The 14,067-nt window shown below is 40.0% G+C and overlaps 1 protein-coding gene across 1 annotated transcript; it reads left to right on the top strand.

Annotated features, from left to right (window-relative positions):
- Positions 1-224: 224 nt before the first annotated feature.
- Positions 225-11,409, top strand: LOC114310594 (L-type lectin-domain containing receptor kinase V.9-like). Its single transcript, XM_082890940.1, has 2 exons — positions 225-1,040; positions 9,908-11,409. The coding sequence occupies exons 1-2, from the start codon at positions 366-368 to the stop codon at positions 11,267-11,269; spliced, it is 2,037 nt and encodes a 678-aa protein (XP_082747066.1). The 5' UTR covers positions 225-365; the 3' UTR covers positions 11,270-11,409.
- Positions 11,410-14,067: the final 2,658 nt, after the last annotated feature.

A 14,067-nucleotide genomic window follows, 5' to 3' on the forward strand; every position in this document is an offset into this window, starting at 1 on the left:
CATTTAATTGTGTGAAAGAACAGATTGAACATATTAGTGAGTAGTTGGAAAGAGAAAAGAAGCAAAGCCCCAAGAAGACTAACCATTTTAGAATCCTCGGGACACACTTGTTGAAAAAAGAAAAATGTGAACCCACGTTTAGACTAGAATGGTAGCGGAAGTTTCCTCATGAGCTGCGACGAGGCTTAAAGGCTTCCATGGCGTGGAAAATGCGTGTGGATAAAGATAAGCTAGTCATGACTTAATAAAAAAAGACTTTCAAGGAGACAGTATTTTAGTTTGCATTTTTAAGATAAGCAAGTCATGAGGACCTAAAAGACTACCAAAGGAGGCAATAGTTCAGTTTTATGTAACATTTGGAAGAAATGCTAGTCATGACCTACATGACCATGATCGTGGGATTATTTATCCTTGTGAAACTTGTATATTCCAGTAGTCCTCTGGATCATTTCATGTTTAATGGATACGCACTGAAGCTGGGTGGAAGTGCAAAGCTTGATTCCAATGGCCTATTTACGCTAACCAATACTACAATGCGAGAGATCGGTCACGCTTTCTACAACTTTCCCCTCCAATTCAAGAACTCCACAAACGACGGTTGTGTCATCTCCTTCTCTACCACTTTCATTTTTGCAATTGTACCGGAGTACCCAAGACTTGGTGGCCATGAACATGGATTGGCCTTTGTTGTTTCACCTTTCAAAGAGCTCCAAGGAGCTCTACCTTCCCAATATATTGGGATCTTCAATAATACCAACACTGGGCTTAGTTCAAATCATATTGTTGCTGTTAAGCTAGACACCTACCAAGACCTCGAATTCGAGGACATAGATGACAACCATGTTGGCATCGATATTAACGGCTTGCAATCAAACAAGTCTGCTAGTGCAGGTTACTTTCCTACATGTGAAAATGATACCTTTAAAGATCTAAACCTCAAAAGCGGTGACCCAATGCAGGTTTGGGTGAAATATAATGGAGTAGAGAAGCAACTTAACGTTACCCTTTCTCCAATTAATGTACCCAAGCCTGACCTCCCTGTGATACCCCTGTCCCGTAATATGCTAATTGGTCCTTAATTTAAATATGATTATGTGTTCAACATGATTTTATGTGCCATGATGTGAATATATGTGATTTTGCAATTCTATTTGTTCACTGTAGGAATATCTATTTGAGTAAACTACTTTGGGAATTAAATTGAGGGCCCTATCGGCCACAGAACCCGAGATTGATTACGCCATTGTGATTGGCATAATTTTTAGAGCCTTCAGTGAAATTTAATTGAAAATTGATTCGGGTTAGATTAAACCGATTAAATTGATGAAATAAAGCCCAACTACTTTAATATTATAATCTTGGCCTTAGTGGGTTTTGTTGTCAAGCTTTAAACACTCAATCTCTCCCTCCCTAGCCTCATTTTGACTGATAACAAACTCAAAGAAGAGAAGAGAGGGCCGGTTGGAAGAAGAGAGAGAATAGGAGATTGAGGGTTGGCTTAAAGCTTGGAATTTTGGAGGTTAAGCTCAAGGATTGCCATAGATTGTGAAGATTAAACTCCTTGGTGAGTAATTCATGCATTTTTAGTCATCATCTTGTGAAATCAAGTCTAATAGATGGCCAAGAGCATGAATTAGTTTGAATGTGAAGGGATTGAGTTGTATATGTTGAATTTCAAGCTAATAGAAGCATGCATGTAAAGAATTGTTATAGATTTCTATGTTTGAGCTTACTTTGTGTAATCTATATTGAAGTTTGAATGAAATCCATGGGTTTGACCACTTCTTCACCAAATAAGTTGTGAATAATGTGTACTTCTTACATGCAAGAGTAGCTCATGAAAGAGCAAGCTCTGCATCTTGAAACTTGATATGTTGGTGATGAATTTGGATTAATTTGAGGCATGCATGTAAATGATGTAAGAAATTGAGCTTCCTAATGTTGTAATTTTGTATTGGTGGCATGTTAGCATAACTATATTTGAGATTTGAGCCATAGCATGCATGTTTTGTTGGTTGAAATTCGAATTGGAGCTCAAGAACTCAATCTGGAAAACTCAGATTTTTTATGTCCGCTCGAGCGGGGGAAGAGCCGCTCGAGCGGGAAAATCGTGCTCCCAGCACTTTTTGCAGAGTTGGATATACGCTCGAGCGGGATAGCTCACGCTCGAGCGGGGAGTTTTTGTAGATAGGCCTTCCGCTCGAGCTCTCTATTCCACGCTCGAGCGTATTTTTCATGCAACCAATACTTTTGCAGGCCTTAAGGGTCCGCTCGAGTGGGGAAGTTGACGCTCGAGCGGGGACCCTGTTGTCACGACCCAAACCCGCCCCGAGAAGGTTGACATCGTAACCGACCAGTAATCCTAGATTACCACAGGCCTTTCTGTACAAAACATACATAACCGGGGCTTGGGAAAGCGAAAACAAAACACTAATAGTCCAAAGAGCTGTGCATTTATATGAACATACATTATATGCCAAAAATGTTAATTTACCCACTACATTACATCACATATAATCAAAATTCATGTACAAATCATACAAAACATAGGCTCACGCCACACGTACAACCAAAACCAAGCTTCCTAATGGCCTTCTAGGCCTAGCCCCAACTCGGAGGCACCAAAACACCGGGTAGGCTTCAAAATGGCGGCTCGGCTCGGACTCCGCCTAGGCTTGACTCCAGAGTGCTCACCTATAAATACATATATACAAACAATGAGCTAAAGCTCAGCAAGTAACATTAAGGTAAAGGGGTAGCGAACGAATTCCACATTTCATATATCCACAAAATAAATCATTCATAAACATAATCATCTCATATCAGAACATACATAATGGCATACTCCATAGAACATAACATTTGTCGTCCAACGACTAGAGTAACCGGTCCCGGACACCGATTAAACACATACCGAGATCTCGTTAACTGGTCCACTTAGGACTATCTATGGATGCCATACTAGATTCGCAAACTGGACATTCGTTCACAGAAAACATTTATCATTTCAAAACCATAACATAACGTAGCACTTTTAAACATAGATCATACTAACATATCTTTATAGAAATGTTACTCACAGTGGATTTCCAAAACCGATTGCACGGTCTTCGCCTCTTGACCTGCAATTATTAACATTAGAACACATTTCTTCAATACACATTATCATTAACTCACTTAATTCATGCCATTCTATCCTTTCTTTACTCTATTTCATGATTATGAGATGCTAAATGATGCAAATGACATGTGAAAATCATGTAATTCAACTTCTCAAAATTTCCTGAAATAAGTCCCCCGCTCGAGCGCCACTTTGTCCGCTCGAGCGGACTGCACAATTTTCCAAAACTGCTGGGAGGCTGATTTTCACGCTCGAGCGGGAATCCCTCCGCTCGAGTGAACCACGCGAAAATCTGAAATTCTGGACTCTTCTCAAGCTTCAATTTCTCCTTTGCCAAAACAACTTCAAAGTGATGAAACCCAAGCCCCAAAACACTTGAAAACCACTTGATTTAGACCTTACAACTTCTCAACAAAACCCACATGCATCATGTACAAGATCAAACCATGAATTGAGGTGAAGAATCATAACTATTCATGTAAAAGCTTCATTTCTTCATATCCATGGAGGTTCTTCCTCAAGAATGCCATCCATGGAGGTTCTTCCCCAAGAATGCCAAATATAAACATAAATCATCAATTTATGCCATACATGCTCAAATTAAACATATTTCTTCTTCAATCCACTTATTTACCATGAGGTCATGCATGAATCAACCTTATTTCAAGAAATTAGAGAGGAATTCTTACCTTGATTGTTTAAATGAAGAAGATAGCTTGATTTCCCCTTTCTTTACTCTTCTTCCTCCCTTGGTTCTCCCCTCCACGAATTCTTCTCTCTCTCTCTCTCTCTCTCTCTCTCTCTCTCTCTCTTTCTAGATTTTTCTTTTATTATTTTTGAGTCAATGAGTCAACAAAGGCCCTTATACTTATCTATATATCATTTATAAACAATTGTGCCAAACTTTGAGCCAAACATGGCCTAACGAATCAGACGAAATTCAGTCTTCAATTTATCGCCCCAAATGGTTCTAAAAATTCCCGGTATCACATAGGCGTGCTCAATTTCGTTTTTCGAACCCATTACGATCGTCAATTTCGGTCCCGAAGTTATAGTTCCAACAGATATTTTTCCAATTCAAACAGATATTCTTCAATTAATTCGCATAAACATATAATTAATTACTGATAAATATGACACATGTCTTGGGATCATTACACCTTGTAGACACCCCATTTTTGACCGACCTTAAGACTCAGACATCACCGATTGAGCACTTGGTGATGTTGCATGTTGTGCTCATTCAGAAGTCTCAGAGTCGCGGCCGTGAGCCCTGCCTCCGGATTTCCGAACCCTCTTCTGTGCCTTGCCTCGGTTTGCGAACCAGACTCGGTTTTCTCTGTTTCTTTTCCTGAGGGGAGGGAGAGGTCCTGTAGACCATCTCTCAGTGGCTGTGGGCTACATTTTTTGGCTGTAGACCATTTTGCCCATTTCGGAGCCCGGTTCCCAGTCTTCGGAGCTGTCAGGCCGTGTGCCTCCGTTCGGGACCGCTTAACCACCTCCTATTGCCCCGATTTTTGGCGTACATCTTATTTACTCCCTTTTAAGGGACACTGAGGTCTGAGAGACCCACTTCGCGGTCGAGTGCCACTTTCGGTGCTTAACAGGCAGTTTTCGGGGCCCCGAACTGCGCGTTTTGGCCCCCGAACATTCGTTTTGCATTGGTTTTCGTTCATTTTTGGCAAGTACCTCTGTTTTATCACCAGGAAGGTCGTAGAAGGGTGGGAGGCCAGCAATTGTTCTAGCAACCAGTTATATATCCTCCGGCGCCCTCCGACACCCGTTTTTTTCACTTCCAAGCCAATGTTGACCACCCTAGGGTCACTTTCTTCAATCCTAACCCACATATTTGTGTTGTACACACATGGGAGGACACCAAAAGTTGGTGGCCGGCCACTAATTCAACCTGACCCTTTTGAACCCTTCCTAAAAATGGCCTATTCTCTCTCCTGTTTTACAGTTTGCAATTTTGAACCACAGGGTTGTGATGAGGGAACCTGGGAGGACAGCAATTTGTGGTGGCCGGCCACTAATTCACCTTGACCCTTTTGACCCTTGGCCGGCCGGCCATCGGGGGTGGCCAGCCGGCCACCTGCATCTCCAAAAAGTGGCCGGCCATGATCCTCAGGTTGTGTTTGTTACAGTTGTACACTTTTTCCTCCCAAAAACCTGTATCCGGAGGGGACCTTTTTTGGGGGGAAACTTGGCTTGTTTTCCCCCCATTTTCTTTCCCTCCTCTTTGGTCTATATACCTGGCCTCCAGCATTGATCAAAGGGGTTGGAAGAATTGCCTTGAGCTTGGATATACATATCTCCCTCCATCTCCCACATTTCCTTGAAGAAACACCAAAACCCTACCTCATTTCTTCATCAAACCATAGCACCACTCCACCACTTCCATTTCCAGCAGCTTGAGGAGCTTTCCAGCAGCTAGGAGGCACCAATTCTCAAGCCAAGAAGCAACCAAAGTTTGGTCTTCAAGGGTGAGCATCAATTCCCTCTTTTTAAGCTTAATTTTGCAACATTTTTCTAGCTAGTTTTCTTGCTGTTTTGAGCTCCGGCCAAAACTGAAAGTACCCTTTATTTGAGCTCTATTTCATGTTTTATTAAGGGACTTTTGTCATTTGATGTCCCTATCTTGCACTTGCTTCATTATCTCTCTTGTATGCCATAATCTTGCATAGTATTTTTGGCCTGTGTGTGATCTGTTTTGGAGCATGATGTAAACTATAAGTGAGCTTATTTTGAGCCCTTATTCAACATTGAAGAAGGGCTCATCACTGTTTGGGACCTCCATGTGCCACTTGTCATTATACCCCTCTTTGGTCCCCATTTTTGCATGATCTATTAGCCTATTATGCTTCTGTTTTTGGTCATTTTACAGAACTGAAAACAGTATTATTTTGACTCCATATTCATGTTTCATTAAGGGTCTTTGGCTGTTTGATGAATGTTCTGTATACTTTGTGTTTTGACCTCTTTTGGGCCCTATCTTGCATGGCGTTTTGAGCATACTTGTATATTGTTTTGGAGGTTTCCATAAACTGTAAGTAGCCATATTTTTGGTCCCTCTTAAGTGTTGTAGAAGACCCTTTTTCTGTTTGGGCTTTGCATCTACCACTTGCTTCATTATCTCACATTTAGGGCCATTTTTGCACGCTAGTTTTGCCCTATCTGTGTTTGCTGTTTGGCCATGATTTGAACTGTAAAAATGATTATTTTGGGGCTGCCTTGCTTCTGTCTTTTCATTCCATGTACCAATTATGCATGCTTTGTATAGCTGTAAGCCATTTCATGTACCTAGTTTTGCATTTCGGGAGAAATTCCATGCATCGGATGTCATTTCGCCTTGTTTCGGGGCTGTTTTCCCCCTCATTTTGCTACTGATTTTTGCATGTTTGCATATCATATTCCATGTCTTTGCCATGTCTCATTAGAGTGGCATTTCGGTGCCTGAGGGTCGGTCCTCGGTTTGCGTACACGCGTGCACGCATTTCGAGTTGTCTTGTTTTCACCTGATGGCCTCTTATGTGAGTGTGGATGAGGTCCACTCATGTTGGTATAAGTCCATTGTGCATTGTGTATGCCATTTCATTTCATAGCATTGTGTATGCTAGGTTGCATGTTAGCGAATTGTGTATGCCATTTCATAGCATTGTGTATGTTAGGTTGTATCTTAGTTGTGTTTCATGCATATCATGCATATTGCATCGTGCTTGGGATAGGAGTTAGCCCGAGCACGGGAAACGAAGTACGTTTCGTACTCCGAGTGACGGAACGTGTCTCAATTCCCCAGTTACCGACACTCCGGATTATCCATGATGGAGTTAGGTTTTAGTTTTGTTTTCATGTGCATTCATCCTATATTGAGTTGCACAATTCGACTCCTCGGCCATCATGCATCGAGATGCGTGATTGGTGGCACGAGGATCGAGGCATGCATACATTTGTGAAAATACATTGCTATGCCCCTTTCCTGCTCTCTGTTGCAGCAAATCAAGAATTAGCAACCTTCCGGAGCTTGGCGCGCTTTCCAAGAACAATTGTGAAACAGAGGCTAATTGGGGTATCCCAGTGGATTTCCGCGCAAGGCAGCCCAGACATGCATCATCCATCATCTGAAGAAAGGTCAAGGCAGTCCCTGCCTTGCATGCCAGTTTATCTTTTTCCTTAGTTAATTTGTAAATTAATTAGGAATTTGTATATATTTGGACTGTATTATTTGGACTGTATTATTCGGATTGTATTATTTATTCAAACCCTCTGCGCAAGGGCACAACTGTAATAAGTGTGCGTGTGTGTGTTGTATGTCTTCCAACCCCACGTCTTTCTCCCTTTTATTTACCAGCTTATGATGGTTAGATTAGGACATGTTTCAATTAGCATACAGTATGACAGCATGTTTGCATCATTCATCTGTTTTGCATGCACCGGGCTCGGTGCATCATACTAACTGCATTGTATTTTCAATTCCAAGTTGAATACATGTTAGCTGTAGCATTTCATATGCCATGTTTAGAATAGCCGAGCCTGCTATAGTTGCATTTTGCATGTGTTGCATTAGGCACTTCTGTATAATTAGGATCATGCATGGATTTCTAATTAGCTTCTTTTTTGGCTTTGAGTACTCGGTAAGTTTTATGCTTTAGTATCCTTGCATGCGTGTGAGTGACTGCCATGAATAGCATGCTTACCATGAGGCTATTTGCTTATGTGATATATCTGCCTGAATGCCTGCGGGTGAAGGTTGGGTCGTTTGGATTGGAACAAATCATTGACTGTGAGTTTTAAGCCCACTAGATAGTGGCAAAACCATCTTTTCTTAAGCCCACCCGAGGGTGGCAAAATCTGCATTTTAAGCCTACTTGCAAGTAGCAAAACATCTTTTAAAAAACAAACAGGAAATGTTTTGTTCCAATTCAGGCGATCCAGTCTATACTTGTATGCTGTGCGCATCACATAGTAAACCTAGGCTAATAACCGGAATAAGAACACACAATGTTTTCAAAACTTGATATCATGGTTAGTAGAGGCCGATCTTTTATCGGGCGAGCGGGGGTGCTCACGAAGTGACCTTCCCCAATCGTACCCAAGTTCCCGAGCCGAGGCAACTTTGGTGATGACGGACACGTGGCCTTAGGCAAACGAGTCAGGGTTTCCTAAATTTCCCCAAAATAAAATATTTAGGTGGCGACTCTGTATCTGGCAAAGCAGTCCATGTTTGGCACTTCTTTCAAAAATCTGTTTTTCTCAAAACGATTTGCCGGATTTGGACTCTTTGGTTCAAACTTAGAACCGTGACAATTTGAGAGTCCTGAGCTGTAGTGACCCCAAGTGAATAGAACGGGAGCTAACCCTCCCGGGACGTTCGGGGATGTCTACACACCTGTTCTCTGAAATTTTGTATGCTCGTTCTGTGTTTCGTTTTCCGTTCTCTTTCACTTGTAAGCACTCTTAGGCATATGTTAAGCATTGTAAATGAGTTAATGAGATAAGAATAAAGCCTAAAGAGGAATATGTGAATCAAAGAACGGATTGAACTGTTAGTGACCTCTTTTGTGTTCATGAAATGTGTAGAGTCAAGCTCCAGGGCGAATCCACAAGCCGATCACTGTAAGTAATATCGATATTCGAATAATTGTGAATGTCCAATTATTTATTCCCTTATAAGCTTTACGAATTGCTGATTGGGATTGTGGACAAAAGTCTGACATGAAAGTAACTGGACCTAAGGTCGTTTTGATAAAAATGAATGGACTAGAGGTCGTTTTGATAAAAATGAATGGACCAGAGGTCATTTTGATAAAAATGAATGGACCAGAGGTCGTTTTGATAGAAATGAATGGACCGAAGGTCGTTTTGATAAAAATGAATGGACCGAAGGTCGTTTTGATAAGAATGAATGGACCGAAGGTCGTTTTGATAGAAATGAATGGACTGAAGGTCCTTTTGATAGGAATGAGTGGACCGAAGGTCGTTTTGATAGGAATGAGTGGACCGAAGGTCGTTTTGACATGAATGAGTGGGCCGAAGGCCGTTTTGACATAAATGAATGGACCTAAGGTCGTTATGACACGAATGTATGGGCCGAAGGCCGTTTTGACGTAAATGAATGGGCCGAAGGCCGTTCTGACATAGATGAATGGGCCGAAGGCCGTTTTGACATGAATGGAAATCTGATTGCGCCAAAGGCCAGTATGTTTGGGACTATAGTCATTTAATCTGAATTTTGTATAAGTGTATATATGTTAAGCAGAAATATGCATTGGGCCCAAGGCCATTCGGAGCATGTTGTTCTTCATATTGCTTATGTAATTTATGTATTCGATATTATTCACTGGGCTATCACTCACGCTCATTCATGTGTTTGTAGGTGAGCCGAGGGAACTCCAAACCCAGTCCCAGCAAAGTCTGCCAGGAACAACATGAGATTTTGGAGAGTCAGCCTGGTGTCTCACGTACGAGACCCATCCTTGCCATTTTGTCATGTATTTATAGTTTGTCGTGTTGGCAAGGACTTTGTGTACATTTGTGTATAGTTTTGATATAGGTTGACTCAGTTTGGATGATCCTGTCTGTAAAGGATTTTGTGATACTGTACTTGTTATGGGTTATTAACGTATATGAGTATGGTTTGTTTTGTAGTTCATATAAGCACGGCTCTATGGATAAAGTTTTTGATTATTGCTTCCGTTTGGCCCCTTTACTCTGTCGAGTTATGTCTAATTTGGTTTGAGGCCGTAGGTAATCTCAGGATTACTGGTCGGTTACGTCCTTAACCCATAGGGGCGGGTTCGGGTCGTGACACTCCCACTCTTGTCCTTGACGCAAGATCTTTCACCAGTCCTGCATGACTACATGTATGTAGGCTTTTCAACCTCCACAGGTTTACCTACCTCATCTCATTACATACTAGGTTGGAGTTTTAAGATGAATGGTCAAGCAGAACCAATCGACCTGTCTCGCCTTCCCAAGATCCCCGGGTCACCACAAGTGAGAGAAAATAAAAAGATAATGTTGGCATTGGCAATTGTTTTTCCCTTCATAGGACTTCTTGTACTCCTGGCCCTCACCTTTGGTGCTCTGCTAATCACGAGGAAGAAAAAGTTCACAAAAGAGCTGGAGGATTGGGAGTACCAGTACGGCCCTCACAAATTCAGTCATAAGATTCTATCCATGGCGACGAAGGGTTTCAAAGAGAGAGAACTTCTTGGCAGGGGAGGCTTTGGTAGGGTGTACCGGGGTGTGCTACCAACGTCGAATATACAGGTTGCTGTCAAAAGAGTTGCCCATGATTCGAGACAAGGAATAAGGGAATTTGTAGCAGAGATTGCAACCATAGGCCAGCTGCGCCACCTAAACTTAGTCCGCCTCCTTGGCTATTGTCGGCATAAGCAAGAACTCTTCTTGGTTTATGATTTCATGCCCAATGGAAGTCTTGACAAGTTTCTTTATGGCCAACCCAAGGGGATGCTAATTTGGATGCAAAGATTTAAGATCATCAAAGACGTAGCATCAGGCCTTTTCTATTTGCACCAACAATGGGTACAAGTTATCATTCATAGAGATATCAAGGCCAGCAATGTTTTGATAGACAACAACTTCAATGCAAGATTAGGGGATTTTGGGCTTGCCAAATTTTGTGACCATGGAACCGATCCTCAAACCTCCCATGTAGCCGGTACTCTTGGCTATATTGCACCTGAGTTGGCTTGTATTGGAAAAGCAAATACAAGCACTGATCTGTTTGCATTTGGGACATTTATGCTAGAGGTTGTATGCGGTAGAAGGCCGGTGGAACACCAGGCTTCACCCGAGAAAATAATTTTGATAGATTGGGTGTTTGAGTGCTTGGAAAGGGGAAACATTCTTGAGGCCATTGATCAATGTCTAGGAACTGAGTATGTTGTTGAGGAAGCTGAGTTGGTGTTGAAGCTGGGGTTGCTTTGCTCACATGTTGTGGGTGCAGCTAGGCCAAGCATGTCTGATGTGGTAAAATACTTGGAAGGTGAAGCTCAACTACCTGATAACTTGAGTGATATAATTAAGTCTCGGGATTTCCGTGAAGCCACAAATGGACAGGATGTGGCACCAATTTCTGTTCCATCAGTAACAATCACAGAGCCATTCGTCTCTAGAGGCCGTTGAATTACTTGATCTGTTTTAACAGCAGCTGCTCTGTAAGTTCTGAGCTATTTTCTAGATTTTGATTTAGTCATCTAATGGTTATCAGCAAGTCTTTGTTCATCTGAATAAGTATATAAACTTTGCCTTTTGCAATTTTTATTCTCATCCCTTTCATATTTTTCCATTCATGCTTCCACTACCCCAACATGCATATCCATCAATGAAGTGTGGGGATGTAAAATGCTGTTTAAAATTAGATATGTAATGCTACTGGTTGCAGGCTAGTGGTGAATATTCATGAAATTGCAAATGTGAAAGCTCCCAAAATCTATTATATACTCTGCCTCTTTTTATACATATCAAAAGCCGAACTATCTGATTGAACATTGGTTGTTGTCTTTGATTGCCTTCAATGTTTTCTTATACATATTGGATGTACTCACAAGGCTACTGAACTAAAATGTTTGTTTGTCATTATTCAACATAATGTTGAAGTAAAATTATCAAATTAGAGATAACAATGTATTAATTGATCGTTCAATATTTTTCTAAAAAATATGACTGAATAGATAGAAACAAAAAAAATCCTCATATGAACATTTTACAAAATCTCACAAACGAAGGCATCCAACAAGGTACCATTTTGACAATCAAGTTATCGATTAACTCAGCAATCAAAGTCACATCTTCATTTGGCAGATCAAGCTGTTCCACTGTCTCACCAGCAATTAACAATGCCATATCCGCATCAAGATCAAACACGAACTCAATTTTTGTCACCTGACCATACATGTAAGCAATACACATCAAGATCAAACACAATCGTGATCACTTTGGGTAGGACTCATGTGAATTGTGAGATTATACAAATCTTGAACGGGCCCCATTTGAAAATGAGCTGAAAAAATACATATTTTCAATGCTTAGACTTGTAACATTTGAGGTCCAAAAAAGAGAAGAACATGAAACTAGTTGTGGCAACTCACCAAAGAAGTTTTTCACCCAAGAAAAAAAAAAAACAGAAAACTTGTTCTCTTTTATGAAAACAAAAAACAAGAAACTTGCGACAATGTCAAGCAACGCCCTAGAAACCATTTGTTAATTGTTTGTTGCCAATCTATTATTTATAGAAGCCAGAAGGAAAGAATAGAAGAAAGGGAAAATTTAGTTATATTTTCTAAATATAATTTTATATTATTTATAACACGATTTCACAAAACAACAATCACATAGTTTGGTAGCAATATTATTAATTTTATTGACCTATTTTGTAAAATAGAGAATTGCATTAAATTAGTAGGAATTTGGAATGGTAATATTACACAAAGCTTACGTTGCAAAGGGTAGCACCTGTGCAGTTATTTGCTTATATCACTTTCTTGTGGCAAACATTATCTAAATGGTGTTGCTTTTCTAAAAACAAGATCCTCAAATTAACCTCAAGATATAATGAGTAAAGTTTGGTTGTAAATTGAGACAAAAGTTGAGTTATACATAAGAAGAGCTGACTCCTTTGCTTGACTAAGATCCATCAAACCATCTTCCCTTCTCTATAGCCTAATCATGAAGATTTTATCATTTCTTTCATTCATCTTTGTTTTGACCATGTTTCAAATTTTGGTTGCGATTGATCTACTAACATAAACATGTTACGAACTTACGAGGCAGATCCAAATACTGAGCTTTGTCTCTCAATTATAAACTCAGACCATCGAAGCAAAAATGCAAATTTACAAGGGCTAAGTCTCATTTCGTTTTCTTAAACTTCACGATTGAGTATATTAAATCCAATCCAAAGTTGCATCAAAAGGTAAAAGCTGCTTTAACTAAGTGTAAGGAACTGGATAAGTGTGACAACCCTCACCTCTGATTACTGCTAACTGTGACTGAACATGATAAGTAATTGATCAGACTGAAATTCTGAATTTATTGCATAAGTGTGTTATCTTAATTGCATTCTACTGTTTATCAATAGATTGATCTGTTCATGTTTTTAATTTCGAATTGCGAATTGAAGGCCTTATCGGCGGCCGAATCTGAAATTGATTGGTATTTTGTGTTAATTAGAATTTATGTGATTTTATGGTAGATTTAATTGGAATTTGATTTGGTATGACTAAATTAGATTAAATAATGTTAAATTGTATTAGTTCAAGTTATTTACCAAATTACCATTGAGTGGGCCACTTTGTTATTACATGTTTGGAGCCTTGTTCATATTTGTTACACCATTTCTCCATCTCCTAGAGCAAAACGTGAGAGAGAGCTAGAGAGTTGGAAGAAAAGTTGAGTTCACCTAGATTGGTTTGAAACTTAGAAGATTTGGAAGAGAATTGCACATTTAAGCTATCATACCTTGAATTCAAGACCTAAGGTAGAGATTTCATCCTCTCATTTGTGAATTTGAATTGTATCTTGCATGGTTCATGGTAATTTAGAGTTTAAAGTCAAGAATTGGTTTAAAGAGTTGAATTTGAGAGTGAATTCATACATGTATGTACACATTCTTGAGTTTTGAGGTCTTTTCTATGAAATTTGCTACATGCATGTTCATATTTTGATTATAGTTCAAGAATTCATCATGTTTTTGGAAGGATTGAGTTATTTGGCCATGTATTTGAAGTTTTGAATTTAATTGAATGCATGCATGTTGTGTTTGAGCTTTGTTGAAGTTTATTTGAAATTGGTGTTCAATTGACTCATCATTGGACTTTGATTTCTCAAATTGATCTTCAAAACATGTTATATTATGGGTTTAAAGTGTTTTGCTAGAAAATTGGCCCAAAAGGATCAAACTTTAGGCTTAAATGCTTGAGTTT

Source organism: Camellia sinensis, chromosome 10, assembly GCF_055761805.1.
Source record: "Camellia sinensis isolate YWXY chromosome 10, ASM5576180v1, whole genome shotgun sequence".
In the NCBI taxonomy this organism is placed as follows: domain Eukaryota; kingdom Viridiplantae; phylum Streptophyta; class Magnoliopsida; order Ericales; family Theaceae; genus Camellia; species Camellia sinensis.